An 18,417-nucleotide genomic window follows, 5' to 3' on the forward strand; every position below is an offset into this window, starting at 1 on the left:
ACCTGAACAAGCAGATAGATTATTGTATTGGTAGTCCCAAACTGCATACTACAAAAATCTAACCGCGGTCTAAGCTACCACGAGCTAATTTTAGCTAACGTTAGCTAGCATGTCAAACGGGGCTAGTCAGTCTTTAAACGGCTCTGGAGCTAGTAAATCAGCACGTATACGTATAGGAGAATGGAAAGTCCCACGTCAATGTTAAAATAGCAAGGTGACCAGTAAAACTACAGCAGACGACTACCCTTGGCTAATTAAAAAAAAACTTACTTTAAGATGCTTCTTCAGGTTGGAGGTGGAGTAATTTGGACGCTGAAAGGAGGTTGGTTGCTGGCAAGCAGAGGCTGCACGGCACAGTTAGCTGTATTTCATTCTCCCTGTTCGTTCTTTAATGTGAAATGCTGGTTGAATTTCAAAGATAGAAACTTATGGCTGCCCTGGCTCTGTCGTGCCCGTTCCGACTCCATTGTGAATGATCACGCAAATAGCAATTTTATTCTATTTCATATCGGGGCTTCTGGAAAATGCATTAAGTTTCCTTAATTTATTCAGAGTGAATAAACTCGTGAAAGAGAGAAGTATCGTCATGTAATCCACTGATTTTAACAATGTAACTGTATTCTAAATACCAACTATTTAAATTGTAACTGTAACGGAATACAGTTACTCATAATTTGTATTCTGAATACGTAACGCCGTTACATGTATTCCGTTACTCCCCAACACTGCCTATAGACATGTCGCTACAGTCTTATTAGGATTTAAATACCACCTAGTTATTTTGTAGCTTGTGCAGCTGAAATTGGCTAGAGACACTCGGTTGCTATATGACAACAATGGCCGAGTCTTGAGCAGAAAGCAGAGCAGTAGCCTACCCGCGGTTATTCGTTTTTCGACACGGATGTGACGTCACACTCGAGCTACTGGTCGCGATTACAAGACAAAAAGAACGCACCATTAAGATGAGAAGATCGAACCAGTCTGTGCGTTCCTTAGGAAGCTAAAGCCGGCAGCTGGTTAGCTTAGCTTAGCATGATGGGAAAAAGGGGGGGAACAGCTAGCCTGGCTAAAATGTACTGTAAAATTGACATTTGAAGACCAAAATAAAAATGTCACTGAATCATTATTTATGCCCATTTGCTTTGTTTCCATTACTGTTGCAGCACTCTTTCACCTCTGCTCCCAGTCCTATTTTGTTCGGAACACAGCTAACAGCCTTCACTCCCCTCTGTGTTCTTTTGCGATCTCGTTTTCCCTCTCCTACAGCTGGAACAGTTTGATTTGAATGCAGAACTGCAGCTTTCTCAGTCTTGGTCTAGCTGCGGGCCATCTTTTAGATCAAGGCTTTTTGCTTTTTTCATCTTTAGACAAGGAGAAGAAGAGGAATCTCGCCCTTTCCTTGACTGAATAAGAGCAGAGAGCTGCCCGGCCTTTTGGCTTTACCCAGCACATCATCAAACGGACAGTGAGAGGGAGGAAAGGAACAAGGGAGATTGAGGAGCGATAGATAGATAGATAGACAGAGCTGAGATCAGGGTCCCAGCGGAGGCCAGATCTCCCACTCACTCCACACTGATGACTCACAGAAAGCATAACTGCTGGTTGTCTTGCCCTCAGCTGAACATTTCTTTCAGCCAGACCGAGATGGAGCACCGAGAAAATCTCACCTTCTGATACGTTCAAACACAAGGTTCGCCGTGTGACTATGCAGCACGAAAAACATCTACATTCACATCATACGCACCGTAAACAAAACGCCCGTTCAGTTTGGTGTCTGTCACAAACAGATAAATGTGGAGCACTGGGCCCTGTTTGATTTGTTTATCTTCGGATTACGTTATCTTCAACACTGCAGTCTTAATAGCACAAAGGCAAACAAGAGTAGAAATTAAATCCCATGATCAGCATTCAGATTAGGTTGGTGTGTAGGGAAGCCTCCCAGAATGCACTATGGCAAAAGACTCTTGGACTTAAGTCTAATTTTATGTGTGTATCTGCAGTGTTAATGTCAATGTTTGTACCCTTTCATTATTGTTATACAATTATTTATTACGAGCAAATGTCGTCAGATCATGAGTGATGTTTCTTGCTGGATAGGTGAGGTTCTCACCAGTGTAATAATTAAGCAGCATTATTGATTGATTATAAAAGCTAGTTCAGTTAATAAACCGTCTGGTAGTTGTAGCCCGTTAGATCTCCTTTCCTCAGCCTAAGAACTTCCTCCCTGAGAAGTCTTAATTTACCTCTGGTTTATAATCATAATCATATAGCAATGAATTGATTGTTGTAGTTTATATACATCCTGCAAGTATAAAGTACATTTGCCATTTCTTTCTTGTTCTATCGGTCTTTTAATAGTGAGTTTGTTGAGTTAATATCCTTATCCCAACTAAATGTGTAAGTAGTGTGTTGTGTATTTTATCATGTACATGTCATAAAGGTTCTATTATAAAAAAAAGTCTCGGTCATGATCCAGCTTCAGATCATTTTAGGCCAGTTTTGAAAAAACTGTAAACTCCAGGCTTGTGCCAAATTATCAACAATCAAATCAAGCTCACTACAAACGTACAAAGAATGAGGAATGAGACTCATGTTTTATTTAGCCACTATACACAAAAAGTAAGGAGGAAACTGCTTTCAGAAATATTAAAATATGTCCTACTACTTTTGCAGTACAGTCATCTAAAAATGGATCGCCTTAAGCGACCAGTCTCATTAGTCCGCCTGATTTAGTTAATGCAGAAAGCAACAGTTCTCTCTCATCTCACTACTAAGTTGTGCCTCCTGAACGTTTTTATAACTCAAACTTGAACTTGAGTTCACTGAAACAATACATCAAGCCCTAAGTGCCAAAACTTTTACAGGCTGTAAACATAAATTCAGCATTGTTTTGGTTGTAAAACGTTTAGACAAACCGCAGAGGAAATGGACTCTAAATGTTGCTGCTGCAGTGATGTTGTTATGAGCCTTTGGTGGAGTTCAGCACATCTGTCATTTGTCAGAGCCACCACCCATAAAGGTCAAGGGAATTTTTCAGAGTGAGCAGCGTGCTGGGTTTTTAAGCTCTTGTGGGTGTCTGCGTAGTTGAATGATGGCCCTGAAAACCGGATGGGTATAGACCATTAACTCCAAATGTACAGAAAAAAAAAAAAAAAAAGCTTTAAAAGAATGGTTTTCATTCTGGATAATATGGAGCTGAGCTAGAGGGCTGTGTCCATCTAGTGTCCGGACATGGTAATTGAAATAGCATTAACATGAAAGTAAATATGTATGGTATCATACATATTTACATGGTGCGTGGTGTGGTTTCCTGAGCTGAAAATACAAGTAGCTGTTTGTAAATGTGTGACTAAGTTCAGCATGACTTTGTTCTTCCATTGTTACCCTACAGCTGTGCAGTAATGTGCTGATTATGCTTAATACTAGTCTTTTATCAAGTCACCAAAACAGCATGAAAGAAAATCACATTAAAAAAAAAAAAAATTATAATAAAAAAAAAAACTGTCTGGTTTTAACCATTTTATTTGGCATAATTTAAAATCATCTCACTGTTAGTTCATTTATACAAATATGCTTTTGTTATATATAAAACAATTACAAAACAGATTTCTACAAATCAAGTTCCCAGTGTAAAAGCGTAGTACCACGCACACGGCAGCATACAGCTCCGGGACACAGTCAGAGAGCCCCACAGGTGTATGTTCCACTTCAACAGCATTATCTGAGTGAAATCAGGACATGGCAAAAAACAAGCTCACGGCAGTTGACAGTTTGACATATTGTGCACTTAACATTCAACCCTCCACACACCGATCTGGTAAATTCTCACACATCCTTTGGCAGATTTCAAACCGCATCACTGTTGTTACACAAAATCTCCCACTCGTGTCGCGCTTCGGTTATTCTAGACTTTACACAGGCCAGGATCTAGGTTGACATATAATATACCCCGCTTGAGTGAGTAAATTAATGATTACTATAGTAAAAGGGCTGCTGTTATTACTGGCAGCTGAAAGCACAAATGAGCAATCAGTCATTACTAAAATATTTTATAAAAATGTATAAAAGTCTTCAGATGTGACAAGGCTCGTTCCACCAACGCAGCTCTTGCTAACCGTATGTGCAAGTTGTGCTAGTGCCTTGCCCTCACTGCACCATGCAATGCAGGGATGTAAACCACAATCTGTTCAGAGCTGCGGGCCACAAGCACTATGCTCCGTTTCAAAAATGCACACAGACTTGCCGCACAAGATGTCAGTTTAACACCTGTGTCTTACAAACGGGGCTGTAAGAAGAGTGTTTACTGGCAGGAACAAAGGCAGAAAGCTTCTGAAAAATTAAACCCAGAGATGGTTGGACCTGCATTTGAAAGGTCTCGTGGCACTTGCATCAATATAATGAGAACCTCTGACAAAGGAGCACTGCTGGTCTTTGGTTTAGATAAGGCACCTGACCAAATAAAAGGCTCCAAACATATTGTAGATAAACTGCTAGTACATGGTAGAAAAATGAAGGCAGCTATGACACGGTGCTTTTCCAAGATGAAATGTTTTTCACGAACCAAAGATATATAGGGAAAGAGGTGTATATAGCCTAGCACAAGCCAGTTAAAACCTATTCTTGTATTATATGCTAGACTGAATCAATAAGGCAGTGGTCATAGTCGGTTGGCCTTACATGTAAGGCAATAATGTAAATGACAAATGGAGCATTATGGAGTTGTGGTTTATCAAATATGAGTATTAACTATTACACACAAACATCTTACTGATCAAATAAACATAGGCTATTACAAAAAATATCTTCAACTTTGGCCATAACCGCACTCGTAGGTTAAAAACATTTGAGGAAAAAAAAAAAAAATCATTTACAGAGTAAATTCAACATAATTAGACAAAATACAGTCTCTTTGACTCCCACCCTGTCAAAAAGTAATTCTTAGGCATGTTTTAATGGCACTCGGTGTGAGCCTCAAGAGTTAAGACAGACAGAGGAGAGCTCTACTATAACCTGACTTCATGATATGCCTGCTTGAGAATTCCTTTACCAGTGTGGGTTAATTTGGCAGAGGCCTTATGACACCTGCCTCTCTATTACTGAAGAGGGTAAATGGTCGGCTGCTTTCAATGGGTCCGGCTTATCTTCAAAGGCCTACTGGCTCGTCATCCATGTGTGGCAGTGAGAGAGCAGTGCAAGAGGCTGAAAGGCAGCCTGCCAGACAGCTCTAACATGCCAGACTGAGCACAAGGGGAACTGCAGCTCGAGAGTTTAACCTCTAATCTGTGCATATTGGTTAAGGGGTACTGGCATTTGTCCGGGAGTCATCACACCATGTCTGGACTCAAGATGCTTGAAATTAAAATTTGTTCACCCTCTACTTAGCTGTTTATTATATCTAAATAGGCAAGTGAAAGCATTTTAGATGGTGATGCTGCTTGAGACTCATGAGATGCAACCTAGGTGAGAGTATGAGGTAGTCATTATTTCTCCACCTGAACAAAGGCAGATCTCTTCTCTCCAGTCAAACAGGGTAGCTTGGTTGGTTGGTTTGGATGTTATTATGGCTTGTGACAACCATGATCAGCATTTTATAAGGCAAAGCAGAGAAGCTATAAATCTAGAACAATGTAAAATTGGAGAAAAGTGTAAATATCAAAAGTTAAAATGCAAGGAAAATAGGAGTTGGTCTGTTGCCCCCATTTTGGCATAGTCACTTTGGTGATGATGGCAACGGAGTGAAATCCTCCAGGAGATGAATAAGGAAGAGAGGAGTAACAGAAGAGCTGAAAACAAAGTCTAAACTGCCTGAGATGGTATGGAGGCAGCCAGATGGCAACGTTTGTTCCTCAGCCTTCCTTTGCATCTATGGATCTCCATCATCCCTCTCCACAGTCCAAATATGGGAACCATTTATTACAACAGCACACACTTCTTGGGGCTCTTTTTCGTGACTGGATACAACACTGCCTTCACAGCTTCCGCAAACACCTCCCTGACACCTTCCTGCAGAAGAGCAGAACACTCCATGTATTTAACAGCCCCAATCTGCTTGGACAGGGCGTTGCCCTGCTGCTGGGTAGTAGGAGCCAGGCCCTGCTCCTTCAGCTTCTTCACTGTTTCTGCATCGCCCCTCAGGTCCTTCTTGGTGCCCACCAGCAGGATGGGCACGTTGGGGCAGTGATGAGACACTTCTGGATGCCACTTGTGCCTAACATTGGCATGGGAGGAGGGGCTGCCAATGGAAAAGCAGATGATGAAAACATTGGTCTGGGGATAGGAGAGCGTGCGCAGGCGGTCATACTCCTCCTGGCCTGCTGTGTCCCACAAGTTGAGGCTGACAGTGCGGCCGTCTACGCTCATCTGAGCGCTGTAGTTGTCAAACACTGTGGGAATGTACTCTTCGGGGAAGGCATTGGTGGTATAAGAGATGAGTAGGCAGGTTTTACCGACTGCCCCGTCACCCACCACCACACACTTTATGGTCTGCATCCTGCCTACGACCACTGGGGCTGCAGCACCTGACAACAGAAAAAAATGGCACCTGGGTAACTTATAAATGCAATACTCATGCTCTGCGAGGCTAATATAAGCTTTTCAACACCAGTGATAAGAGGATGATTGCCGGCCAGTAACTTTGCGATAGCGGTTTCTACAGAAACACAACTTTTCAACCAATTAGCAGACGAGCTAATCCACCGCCAACGTTAGCTCATCGACGTAATTAACGTTACATAGGTTAGCTCCAATTTCAGCCATCCACTAATAAACATTGTCTGGAAAGTTTACAGAGCCAAGTTAACCATAGTCTTTGAACAACGGACAGCGAGCGAATCTATAGTGAGACGCTGATTTCCCGGTGTTGATTTCGCACTGTTCACTTATGATACTAGGCGTTCCCCCGGTGGCTAGCATCAAGCTAAGGAACTAGCGCATTTAGTGGCTAACAAGCTAGCTAGTTAGCAAACAAGTTGAAAGTTTATTGGCACGCCACTTCCCAAAAGGGTCTGTTCCTAGCCCAATAACCTCCCACAGGTTACTCAAAAAATCTATTCCCTTCTAACATACGTCTTAGAAGTAGTTATTTGCAGTAACAGTGAAATTTAAAGGATTTTGTGACTTACCGCCACTTGTCTTTCGATCTCTTTTTGCCTGGTATAGTCAATCACAGCCGCATCCGGGGAGCTGTCCATTACGTAAAAATCGACGTACGGAAACAATGCAAACTGGTAGTTGTAGTTTTATTTGACCACGGTATTTTCCGTGACACTAGATGGCGATGTACATCCATGTGTTACGCTGTTTTACTTTCCTGTGATTTTCTGATTTCCATTTGACCTGTGTTGAAAACAGTCTGTGCAGACCAGCACGAAACACTCGAAGTTAACAGCACTGTTATACGAATTTCAACTTTAAGATTTGGCTGCAAGTGTGCTGACAGAAAATAGCCTAGTGTGAGAATAACAAGACATGTTTTATTATTGAGAGCTTTCATATAAAATCGCAATATTTTAGCGTAGCAATACTCTATTAGTCTACAAGTAGCCTATAAGAAAAAATATAATTAGAAACAAAACTAAAGTACTCATGCAATGGCCCCCTTAAGTGTTATTTTTGATTTACTGATACATTAACATGTAAACAGCATTTTCATGTTGTAGCTGGTCGAAGTGGAGCTCATGTTAACTATATTATACACTCTTGGGTAGCTGTAACAATGCTTCATATTTCATATGATGAATATTAATTGATATAACTGATTGATTAAGATTTTAGCTGTTTATTACATCTAATGTGAAAGCATTTTGATGCTGACATTGCTTGAGACTCATGAGATGCAACCTAGGTGAGAGTATGAGGTAGTCATTATTTCTCCACCTGAACAAAGGCAGATCTCTTCTCTTCAGTCAAACAGGGTAGCTTGGTTGGTTGGTTTGGATGTTATTATGGCTTGTGACAACCATGATCAGCATTTTTGTAAGGCAAAGCAGAGAAGCTAGTGAGGGAGGCTGTTCCTGAATTTTACCAGTCTGTTAACATTTCAGAATAAGTCTAAATGCTCTGACTTTATCCTTTCTCTTGAACTTGCCACATTATCGTCAAATGCCAGTGTGTCAGTGTGTATGCACACATACTCCACATTTAAAGACTGTAAAACAATCCTGTCTCCTGGTCCTTAAAGCCCATATATCACTTATTCAACTTCAGACAAGTAATTATTCTCACTAAGCCAGTGCTTTCAGATCAATGCAGAATACATGAAGGCAGCTAAAAGAGGCACCACTTTAGACTACTCTGTCCTGCACCCTTGGAGACCTGTCGATGATGTCACCTCTATACACTGAAGCAGGTTAAGGGGCCAGCACTGACCGACAACCGGACACTCAAGAACACAAAGAGGCACCGGTTTATTGCCTTTCCCAAGAGGTTCTGGCGTCACTGCAGCCTATAAAGAGAGAACTCCCACTGGGACCCTACACCCACAGTCACCCTCCACCCCAACCCTTGCACCCCACTATTCTGCCAGGAGATTCCCCGGGACGTCTGTAGCATTTCCATGACAACAGCCACCGACAGAGATGGGGGTGACTGTGTCAAGAGATGCAGCAAGAGGGAGTTCAGACGAGAGGGAGAGAGAAAAATGAGGGGGACAAGAAGACAGAGGACAGCAAGACGCAAGAGCAGCAGTTAATAAGGAAGAGTGGGGACCTTGAAAGTGAAAGCTCTCAAAGCTCCTCTGAATCAAGACTGAAGAACAGATGTAAATATATATATCAACAACAGACACGTACTTTTTAATTTACCTGACGAGTGCCTTTCTAAGAGACAGAAACTACTATTCAGAACATCTTTATTCATCCAGTCTTTTTTTTATTTATTATAAATCCACATAATACAGTGAATAACAACCAATGCTATTCAATAAAGTTATAGAATCTTTTGATACAAAAAATGACAAAACAGTTACAGTAATCATCTCCTTGCGACCTATTCTTCAGTTTGTAAAGTGCATCAGAACAATGAGGCCTCTCAACAAGAGGATAAACAGTTCAATATTGTACCGAGTTCAGTTCGGACTGTAAGACAGCCAAGTGTGGAAAACATTTGGACAAAACTATTTTACAATTTTTTTCAAAGCACACTTGGCACAGACTAGGAGAAGTCGTAACTAGGAGTCATGTCACTTGGTGGTGTTCTACTGACTGTTTTACTGCTGTTCTATATATGAATAGTAGTAGTAAGATGCGTGGTCTTGTGGTGTCCTATTGCCTGCAAAGGACACAAATGGGTGTACAAAGAGGTAGGATTTATTCTGCTATTGGATGAAACACATGAGATAAATTGTCCCCGATACTCCCAGTGCAGCTCCCTCTCACATATATAGAGGCTAAGCATTCACAACTACATACAAATTTCATAAAAGTTGACCTAGAGCTGATTAAGACCAAAAATCTGACTGATGACTCACACTCTTAATGAATACCCACACTGTTGACATTAGACTAAAATCCATAAAAGGCATGAAAAGTGTGAAAGTGCAAGCACTTATTCACTCCCATCACTTCCACATTGGCGGAGCTGCAGTGGCTCGGGGGATTTTGGGACCAGGTATCCGTGAAGCTATAGGAGCTTTAGAGCTAACCACAGAGGTGCTTGTGCTTGTTGTCTTGGCGGTTTTATTTCGGGCAGCAGATATGACAGCCGTGCGTATGGTCTTGGCGGTGGCGGAGGACGGGCTGTGGGCAGTGCGAGGCGGGGAGGGCACCTGAGTCTCAGAGTTCGGGGCGAGTCGTTTTGACACACGGAGAGGAGTTCCTCTGACGAAGGCTGGCTGGGTGATGCCCGAGACCTTCTCTGGTACGGATCTGTCGGAGGTCCTGCGGGTTAAGGAGGGCTTCCCTGAAGTCTGTGGCTCACTTACAGTCCTCTCCCGTGTGCTATTACTGCGTTTCACCTCTGTCTGAACAGCGGCAGGCTGTGTGATAGGAGTGGAGCGCATGGATGTGCTGCGAGGACTAGACAGACGGCTGGGAGTGGGTGGGTTAGCGGGGGTTGGGGCTCCATTTGAAGGCTCCGTTTTGGAGCGCACCCTGGGAATGCCTGTGCTATTTGAATGTCCCGCACGTGACACAAGTCCCCTTTTGGCCCCTATTCCACTACGCACAGGGATCTTCATGGTTCGACTCTCCTCCTTTGATGTAGGCGACACTGGAGTTGTCCCCGCTCGGAGGTCACCCTCCCTTTCTTTCCTCCATTTGGAACAGAGGCTCGGTGCGGGTCGGGGGAGTGGGGAGGTTGGGGGTGACAAGGCATCATAGGATCTGAGGCCTTTCACCAGAGTGTGGCACTCCAGTGTTTCACCAACACGGGAGTAAGGCCTTTGCGTCTCCCCCTCAGAACTCGGCAAATCGGAGTACTCCTCTCGCTGTGATTGGCTGAACTCTGGTAGACTGGAGGGCATCCAGTTCTTCTCCGCAGGTGTGGATGCCACTTCTGTGTTAGTGTGCTTTGTTAAGCCCTCATCAGGCGAGGGCATCGCACCACTTGTTGTCACGGTGGGTGTCTCTCTCGCCTGTGGATGTGACAGGACACTCTCTGTAGCATTTACAGATGATTGTGATTGGCTATCAGATCTCTGGTACCTTAATGACCCAGTCCTGGTGTCACTGTGAGAAAGTATTCCACTTGTTTGAAGAGAGCGAGATACAGACTCATCAACACGAGAACCGTTCGAGCTACTCTGAACAGGCCTTGTATTGTCTGTCACTGGCAGGCCAAACCTATGCCTGTGAGTGGGGGTCTGGTTTTTAACACCAAGGGCAGTTTTATCTGTGGGCATAGCAGCAGAGTTTGTGCAGGAACTGGGTGAAGATTCAGTGGTCCTGGAAACCACGCGTTCATGTAAAATCTCAGATTTTTTTTCTAGTCCTGTTGTCTTCGACTGGCCGTGCAGCACATACGAAATGCTCTCAGGCCCTTTCTGCTTGACTGGGAAGCCACGTCCATGCTGAGAGTGACTAAATATGGAAACGTGCGAGTCCTGAACTGCTTCCCTGCTCCGGTTAGTTGCTCGGCTATGCTGAGACCTGCTCCCTCCACCCAAAACAGGTTCTTGGTCGATAGGGGAACACGTGCCATCAGTCTCTGGGGAGCTACAAAGCACAGCGGTGGTCTCATGGTCAGAGGAGCTGTTGGAGTGATAACTGGCGGACGTGGGACTGCTGCCCAGCTCAGGGTAGTTTTTAAACATGGAGGAGTTGTGGAGATGGGTGTCGTTGTGGAAGTAATGCGAGTGCCGGCGGGACTCAGAGGCTCTTAGGCTTCGTCGACTCCAAGTGTAGCTCAAGTTCTTCTCCAGCAGTTTCTCAAGCTCATCTGGGTTCTCCTGACTCTGAGGCTCTCTGGCAAGGCTGAGGCCCAGGTCCAGCCCCGTACAAACAGCCAGAGAGCGGCGCTTTTCCCCCATCTCACGCTGACGCTCCAGACGTTTCTGTTCCTTCAGCTCCCGCTCTGCATTCTCCTGTAGAAAAGGGAAGGAATCATTCGTTAGAGACGCTTAGTGCCGAATTGAATCTATACTATTTTTTTTTGACAATGTACATGTTTTAATCTACAAATATTTCCACCGGTGAAAAATGTTTGCTGTTGTTATACACTGTATAATTTCATGTGATTTGCAAACTGAAAACCAATTAACACATTGTTTAATATATTTGCCATCAATCTTTAGAAATCAAACCTGGACAGCTCTTTGGAAGCGGAGGCAAAACGAATGGAAGACCCTGCAAGCCTCCTCTAGTTTGAAGGTGCTGTCATCTTCACAGAAGAACTCCACTAGAGCCTGACTAGACATCCTCATGCCCTCCACCTCATCCTCTGCCTCCTTCAGACGCTCCTCAGCCACCTGCACACAGGAAAGTTTACACAGTCATCTTTTGAAGCAAGACACTTTACAGTTTTAATATATTACAGACTCCGTTTTATACCTCTAGGAAAGCTTGTGTATGCTGCTGAATCTCTGCCTCATTATGGATGTTTGCCTTGAGTGCCACCACTCTGCTCTTTAACTTGAATAAGTCTTCCAGCACAGACTCCTCACTCAACCTGCAGAGGAGAGGACATATACAAATACACAATTATAATAAGAACTGTACAGAAACAGCTGTGCAATGTGCATATCTTGAAAAGGGTCTCATAACCAAAAATAGGTAATAAATGAATGCAAATGATCCAAAGTTGTAAAATATATTGTAAAATGGACTCCATGAATTCCTTCGCACATGCAGAAAAACTCTCCTGCAGAGCTTAAATATCAACTTGGAGTATCAGTGTTGTCATGACCCACTTTCTCTCAGGCAGCTAGCTATTGCTAACAGCTGGGCGCCTTGTTCTGATGCAACAATGCAATAGATTTACATAATTTTTGTTTAGCAGCCTGTTGGGGTGTACTGATGTTATTAAACAGGGCTCGTATATTCCCTCAGACACAATCGCTGTAGGATCTGAGTTTTGGGAAGAGACTGACCTGGAGGCGGAGCCAACATGGCCTATTTGGCTGGGAAATGACAGTAAACTCTGGTCCTTTTTCACAGCTTCCTGTGGAGACAAGCACAAATGATTATCCAGCTATTGTTTCAAAAGAAGCAACATGTAATTTGCTAATGTTGACAAAATCATATGCTTGGCGGAGCAGTTGAGCTTGAGAGGCTACGGTTTTCCCAAACACTGTGCTAAAAGTAATTTTCTCTAAATGTTTTCCTCCAGAAATACACACTTTTTTACTTTAGAAGTCCAGCTTTTTACAACTACCTTTACACAACGTACGTCCTCTTCATAAAGAATAGTGTTCAAGTGAAAAGGAAAAAATTAGATGACATAGCTGTGTTCTCTTACTTGCTGTGTTTACTCTAATTGGGTTTTATAGGATGTTTTCTTTTCAAATCTTACCATAGCTACAAAATGCAGCAGATTCATGCCCGGCTTGTTGGCTTTGGTGTCAGCCAGTTTGAGCAGCGATGAAATTCGGAAACCAGCGGCGTTCCCTGCATATCCACCCTAAGAGGCCACATGCAAGGTTAGAATAACACACAACTTTAAACAAACAATGATACAAAACCCAGGTGCACGTCAGAGCGACGCCCCTGAACACACACCCAGACCCCTAAAGACTGGTGTATTGTACACAGATAAAAAGGACTGACTCCGCTTTGTCTGGCTAAAGAAAAGAAAAGAAAAACAAATAAAATAAAGACGCACTCACAGCGTTCATATAGTTGCCTGCTTTCAGCACCAAGCGAAGGATGGAGTGTAATTCAGGACAGCTCAGCAGTTCTAGGAGAGAAGACAGGAGATTCATTATTGTGCTTCAAGGTTGAGGAATAAATGGGGATGGATGTGTACGCAGCTGACGTCAAGGCCTTAAAATGAGTCAGCAACATTGAAGAACTGACACTCGAGCTGACTGGTGAACTAAAACTTTTATCTAATAGATAAGTAGGCTATTCTGAATCCTAATCACATTTGCATTGTAGGTACAAACTTTACCACTCTATACCTCTAAGACACGTGGAAGTAATAATTCTAAATAGGAGCATTGAAAAGAGACCTGGATCTTTATAGTGGTGGTGTGCACAGCTCCCTGCTGTTAGCTTTACCTCTGGCCGCCTCCCTCAGACATCTGGCTGCCACACAGAGAGAGGTCACAGCGGGGTCAAACTCTTGTTGCAGGATCATGGCATCCAGACGCAGCCGAAAACTAATGGAAGAGGAAAGAGGGGGAATATGGATGGATGGATGGATGAATGAATGGACAGGGGGTGAGTAAAGGACGATGGAGACAAAAAGGCACTCCTTATCAATCATCAGTTAAACAAGGGCACGTCATCACAAAGTGAAGTGAAGCATGTGAGTAAGGACAAGTGTCACGTAAAAATAAACAAGATAAAGGGGGGTTCTGGTCACTTTATCCGATCTAGGACTAAAGTTGTACCTGGGGACTTCCACCAACAGCAGCAGGAAAAGATCAGGCTCTCCAAGCCAGCTCCGCTCCCCACTGAACCTCCTCAGGCGGGACTCCTGAGAGAGAACACATCGCTAAGTCAAATCTGGGAAGCAGCTTCGTTTGAAAAAACCTACATGCCGTTAACAGTCAATCCTAATCACCGTCAATATCTTTCAGCGTGATCCTTTTCCGGAAACAGAGCACATCATACGACATGGTGCATTGGCAAACGTTTGATTATCCTAACCAGAGCCAGATGACGAGTAAGAGAAGAGGGGAGGGGGGTTGTCACTGTTGTATTTGTATGCCAAAAAAAAAAAAAAAAAACACTTTACCTCGTCATTGTCAGGCAGCAATTTGCAGAGCTCTGTGAGCTTCTCTACTCCGTAACGGCCCCCAGCACCGTGCCTGATATCCTCAACTATCTCCTTAGCAGGCCTGCAGAAAAATGACAACACACGGTTTTTTTTTGTTTGTTTTTTCAGCCCGACGCCCCACGAAGAAAACTCATGTTTGTTTTGCTTTAATCACACAATGTTCAGGCTTATCCCATTCTTATCAGTCAAAGTGTTGGGGAGAGAGGGTTGGTTGACGCCGCACTGGCGACACAAACTGGCATATCCACTTGGCAAATAGAAGGCAGACGTGCAGAGAAAATGTCTGAAAGGCCTTGAGATGTCAAGGTGAAAGAAGAGAAAGTGAACTGACTGACCCCTGACTTACTTCCTCTAAATGACACATGTGTCCAGCAGTTTTCCATTATCCCCTCCCCTCCCCTCCCCCTCATCTTACAGCCCATGACACGCTCATACTCCATTATGTGCATGCTACTGTGTGTGGCTTACTCTCCTCATTCATAGCTCAACATTTTAAACACAGACAGTTTAGGGTCTACCTATAAAGACATCATCTTTCTTATTATTGTAACTCCCTTTCAAAACGGAAACACGGTTTTACACTAATTGTGTGCTGTTATCTGTCCCAACTAGTTCTATTGACAACAAAACGCTGAGTAAAAGAACATATAGAGAGAACTATCACAGGATGAAAAGATATTTAAGTGACTACTCAGACACTTACAATACAAAACTATATTTTGTTTAAACTACACCCACAATTCAACAGTAGCTCTGTCTGTGTTTAGAACAGCAAGCAAATAAGCTCCCAACAAGACAAATGTTTGTGTGCACAAGAGGCTCTTTTCACATAATGGCTTTCTACAAGTCTTGACAAATCTGGTTTAGAAAAGAACCGCTCTTCAGTTGAGTCTCCGTGAACAATTTACGCACACGTGGAGACATGACAATATAGCAACTCAGCACTTATTTTCCATGTCTTTGTATTATTATTACTACCTGCAAATGTTGCACAGGTCATGATTTTCAACATCACAATGTTAATGAGAATGTTTCAGACATTAAGCTGCGTGTAAGTATGCTTTAACGATTATTAAAAACAGCCCTATTCATTTAAAAAAAGTGCAGCTTTGTTTGAGCCAGGCAAGCATGCTAAACAGGCTTTAGGGGATGGATGAATATGACAAGCCACCAGTGGGGTCTCTCTCTGTAGGGGGCTGCTTTATACATTAGACGCTCTTTAAGGGCATCAGCAGGTGTCAACTCTGACTTCTCAGGCTTTACCCGGCCAGACCCCCAGTCCTGCTGCTCAGATTGCACCCTCCCCTGCACCTGTCCCATGCAATATACTTGTGTCTCCTCCCCGACACCAGACATCCTCTCTCTTGATGAGACTTCACACTTCTGACACACACCAACCCATCTTTGACATATGGCCACACACTTCAGCTCAACTCAAGTGAAGTACTGTTCCCCAGGGCCCTGCTGTACACACTTCTGTTTCCTGCTCTTAAAACTACTTTCTTCTTTTTGACTGATGGTGACCTCCTGCAAATGTAGACAAAAAGGCCAAAAAGCTGAAACGGTTCAAGTGCAACTCATGGTTAACATGACGCACCAGATCTCTTTAGGGGCCGCCATTGTTGTTTTGAACAAACAGTCGCCCAGCACACACACCTAAATCACGCCCATAGCTGCCAGTAGCTCCTCACAGGACGCAGATTGGTCTGAACCGCTGCTTGTTCAGACACAAACGCATTACTTGAAGCCTGACAAGATGGATTTGTGTGATCTCGTGATCCCGCGATTCTTGCATGATCTAGTGTTATCGCGAGAATCCAGCTGCCGTGCAAGGTATGCACATTGTTACAGGAACAGGGCTGTGACTTACAATCGTTTTCATTATTGATTAGTCTGCCAATTACCCAAACCCAAAGATATTCAATTTACAGTGATACAGAACCTAAAAAATCAGCAAATCCTCCCATTTGAGAAGCCAGAACCTGCAAATCTTGTCACTTTTGCTTTAAAAAAAAAATGGAATGTTCATCCACTTATTGATAAATCAAGTAATTGTTTCAGCTCTAGTTAAGAAGAAAGAAGCTTACATCTTGAACTGGCGTAGAAATATTCCAATGTTCATACTGCGTTTGGAGTCCAACAGGGAGATCTGTAAAGAGGCGAAGGACACAATTGAGGGGAAGAAAAGTGCAAGAAATCTCACTATCTTTAAACAAGGCTGACAAATATCACCGCTATCCTCATGAGCTGACCTCTTCCGAGCTGTCCTGGGGGGATCTGCAGCGCAGCAGAGCGGACCGCCGTCTCAGGGTGCCGGTTCTGTCCTGAGGCTTATTGTCCCTCTGACCAAACAGCTCATCCAGAGAATGGAGGTCTATGGGGAACTCATCCTCGCCCGAGGCCGCCCCGTTCCACACACTCTTCCTCCCTTCAACCTTCTCTTTGGGGATGCGCTCCCAGTTCAGCTTCCTCAGCCGACTCCGACGGGCACTGTCCGCCCGGCTAAAAGGCGAAGAGGACCCAGGCAGAGGTGGGGGCGGAGGAGGAGGCGGAGGCGGAGGTGGTGGAGGTGCTAGGGGAGGCGGTGGAGGAGCGACCAGCACTGGACGCGGCTCCATGGCTGTCACTTCCACAGTGTCAGGGGCACGGGCGGGAAGGGCAGGCTGTGTTCCATGAAAGGCACGAGATTCCTTGATGGCCACAGTCAGGTTGATGAGCATAGAGGCTGTCTGGGTTTAAAAGGGAGGGAGGGGAGATAGCGGGCGAGCAGTCTCTGCGCAGTCAGTCAGTGACTTCTTTCCACTTTACAGTGAGCTCTGGGTCCATCAATAGTTCCAGCCTATAACAAGACATCAAAAAATCTCATCTTAGACAATATTTGACACAGAGAGAGAGAGAGAATCAGTGTTATCCCAGAGTTTTCTAACAGCAAGTGTCCACTTTAACTGAGGCTGATGAGCTCACCTGAGCTAGTCTGACACCTGGCCTCACTTCTCCTTTCATTAGCATGACTCCGGTACATTGACTGATGTAGCTGGGGCTGAACATGTAACCCCTGGTTAAACCTACAGTGGAAGTTCAAGGCGTTTTTGGGGAAAGTACTAGCTGAGCAAGATGAGCTTTCCTCCTCTGTAGGCTGTTTAAACAGCTTGTCCCATCCTGTTCAGTTTCACCTCACTGCGTGCACACACACACACACACATCTCCCTTCTAATTAGATTACATGGAGACCCCCACAGGCAAGGAGATGCACGGTTAACCACAGAGATGAGAAATAGAGGGTCTGCGACTTCAGAAATCGTGACTTTAAATATCCTTTCCTCGTTATGGGGAGGTTCGCATCTGAAAGTCATGGTTGCACATACTTGCACCAGCAAGTTCTAAAACAGGATTAGTGATGCAGTATGACTCAGAGGTTTCAGGTGTCTGGTTCAAGGAAAAGTCTTTCATCATGACATGGCTTAGCATTTGGCCACAAAACACATCTCCTCGTCCTCTCTCGCGCAATTAATATGAATCACAATTTATGGGAAACGGACGCGCGCGATTACCAAGCTGTTCCATTGAACGCCGCACGAGCGCGCTGCAAAAACCGCCCCCGGTGATCTCACCCTCCATCATTTTACGAGATCTGTATCTTGCCAAGCGAAAAATCATTAGATAAATCTGGTTGTTCAAGAGCTCATATGAAGGATGAAGAGTAACGGGGAAAGATAGTTGCAATTAATGATAACGTAATTTAGGAAACTTTTTTAATGTTGACATTTTGGTTCAAGCTAACAAAACTGGCAACTTATAACTCGGTGGTTTATCCCTGTGAATTTTAGGTTCACCTCACATTAAAGTTATACCTCAATTAAAGGTTGACAAAACATTGTTCAAGTAATTTTCATTTCTCTGAATCAGGACAACCCAATTAAGTTATTTCACTTACCTGAGCGGAACTGAGAGGTAACCCCACAAACACCGACAAAAGCTCGCCGTTTAATTGTACAGGAGACTTCGATAAATGTACGCGTCAATCTCAGTTTTTTGTTTCCT

The 18,417-nt window shown here is 43.8% G+C and overlaps 2 protein-coding genes across 2 annotated transcripts; both read right to left on the reverse strand.

Annotated features, from left to right (window-relative positions):
* Positions 1 to 3,910: 3,910 nt before the first annotated feature.
* On the reverse strand, positions 3,911 to 7,203 carry rhogd (ras homolog gene family, member Gd). The gene is made up of 2 exons (XM_028589463.1): positions 7,122 to 7,203; positions 3,911 to 6,518 (listed from the first exon to the last, which is right to left on the reverse strand). Exon 2 carries the CDS (start codon positions 6,487 to 6,489, stop codon positions 5,914 to 5,916), a length of 576 nt encoding a protein of 191 aa, XP_028445264.1. The 5' UTR covers positions 6,490 to 6,518; positions 7,122 to 7,203; the 3' UTR covers positions 3,911 to 5,913.
* A 1,644-nt stretch (positions 7,204 to 8,847) lies between these two features.
* On the reverse strand, positions 8,848 to 17,958 carry fhdc2 (FH2 domain containing 2). Its single transcript, XM_028589245.1, has 12 exons — positions 17,341 to 17,958; positions 16,629 to 17,215; positions 16,464 to 16,525; positions 14,335 to 14,437; positions 13,988 to 14,073; positions 13,653 to 13,753; positions 13,259 to 13,329; positions 12,946 to 13,053; positions 12,524 to 12,594; positions 11,985 to 12,102; positions 11,738 to 11,902; positions 8,848 to 11,518 (listed from the first exon to the last, which is right to left on the reverse strand). The coding sequence occupies exons 2-12, from the start codon at positions 17,094 to 17,096 to the stop codon at positions 9,557 to 9,559; spliced, it is 3,315 nt and encodes a 1,104-aa protein (XP_028445046.1). The 5' UTR covers positions 17,097 to 17,215; positions 17,341 to 17,958; the 3' UTR covers positions 8,848 to 9,556.
* Positions 17,959 to 18,417: the final 459 nt, after the last annotated feature.

The sequence above is a fragment of the Perca flavescens genome, chromosome 10, assembly GCF_004354835.1.
Source record: "Perca flavescens isolate YP-PL-M2 chromosome 10, PFLA_1.0, whole genome shotgun sequence".
NCBI classification, from domain to species: Eukaryota; Metazoa; Chordata; class Actinopteri; order Perciformes; family Percidae; genus Perca; species Perca flavescens.

What these genes read in the sequence shown, in the direction of transcription:
- rhogd (XM_028589463.1), bottom strand. Translation starts at nt 6,489, where the DNA reads ATGCAGACCATAAAGTGTGTGGTGGTGGGTGACGGGGCAGTCGGTAAA.
- fhdc2 (XM_028589245.1), bottom strand. Translation starts at nt 17,096, where the DNA reads ATGCTCATCAACCTGACTGTGGCCATCAAGGAATCTCGTGCCTTTCAT. An exon ending in CCCAGGACAGCTCGGAAGAG is followed by an intron (nt 16,526 to 16,628) that starts GTCAGCTCATGA and finishes GCCTCTTTACAG; the next exon opens with ATCTCCCTGTTGGACTCCAA. An exon ending in CATGTTGGCTCCGCCTCCAG is followed by an intron (nt 12,103 to 12,523) that starts GTCAGTCTCTTC and finishes TCTCCTCTGCAG; the next exon opens with GTTGAGTGAGGAGTCTGTGC.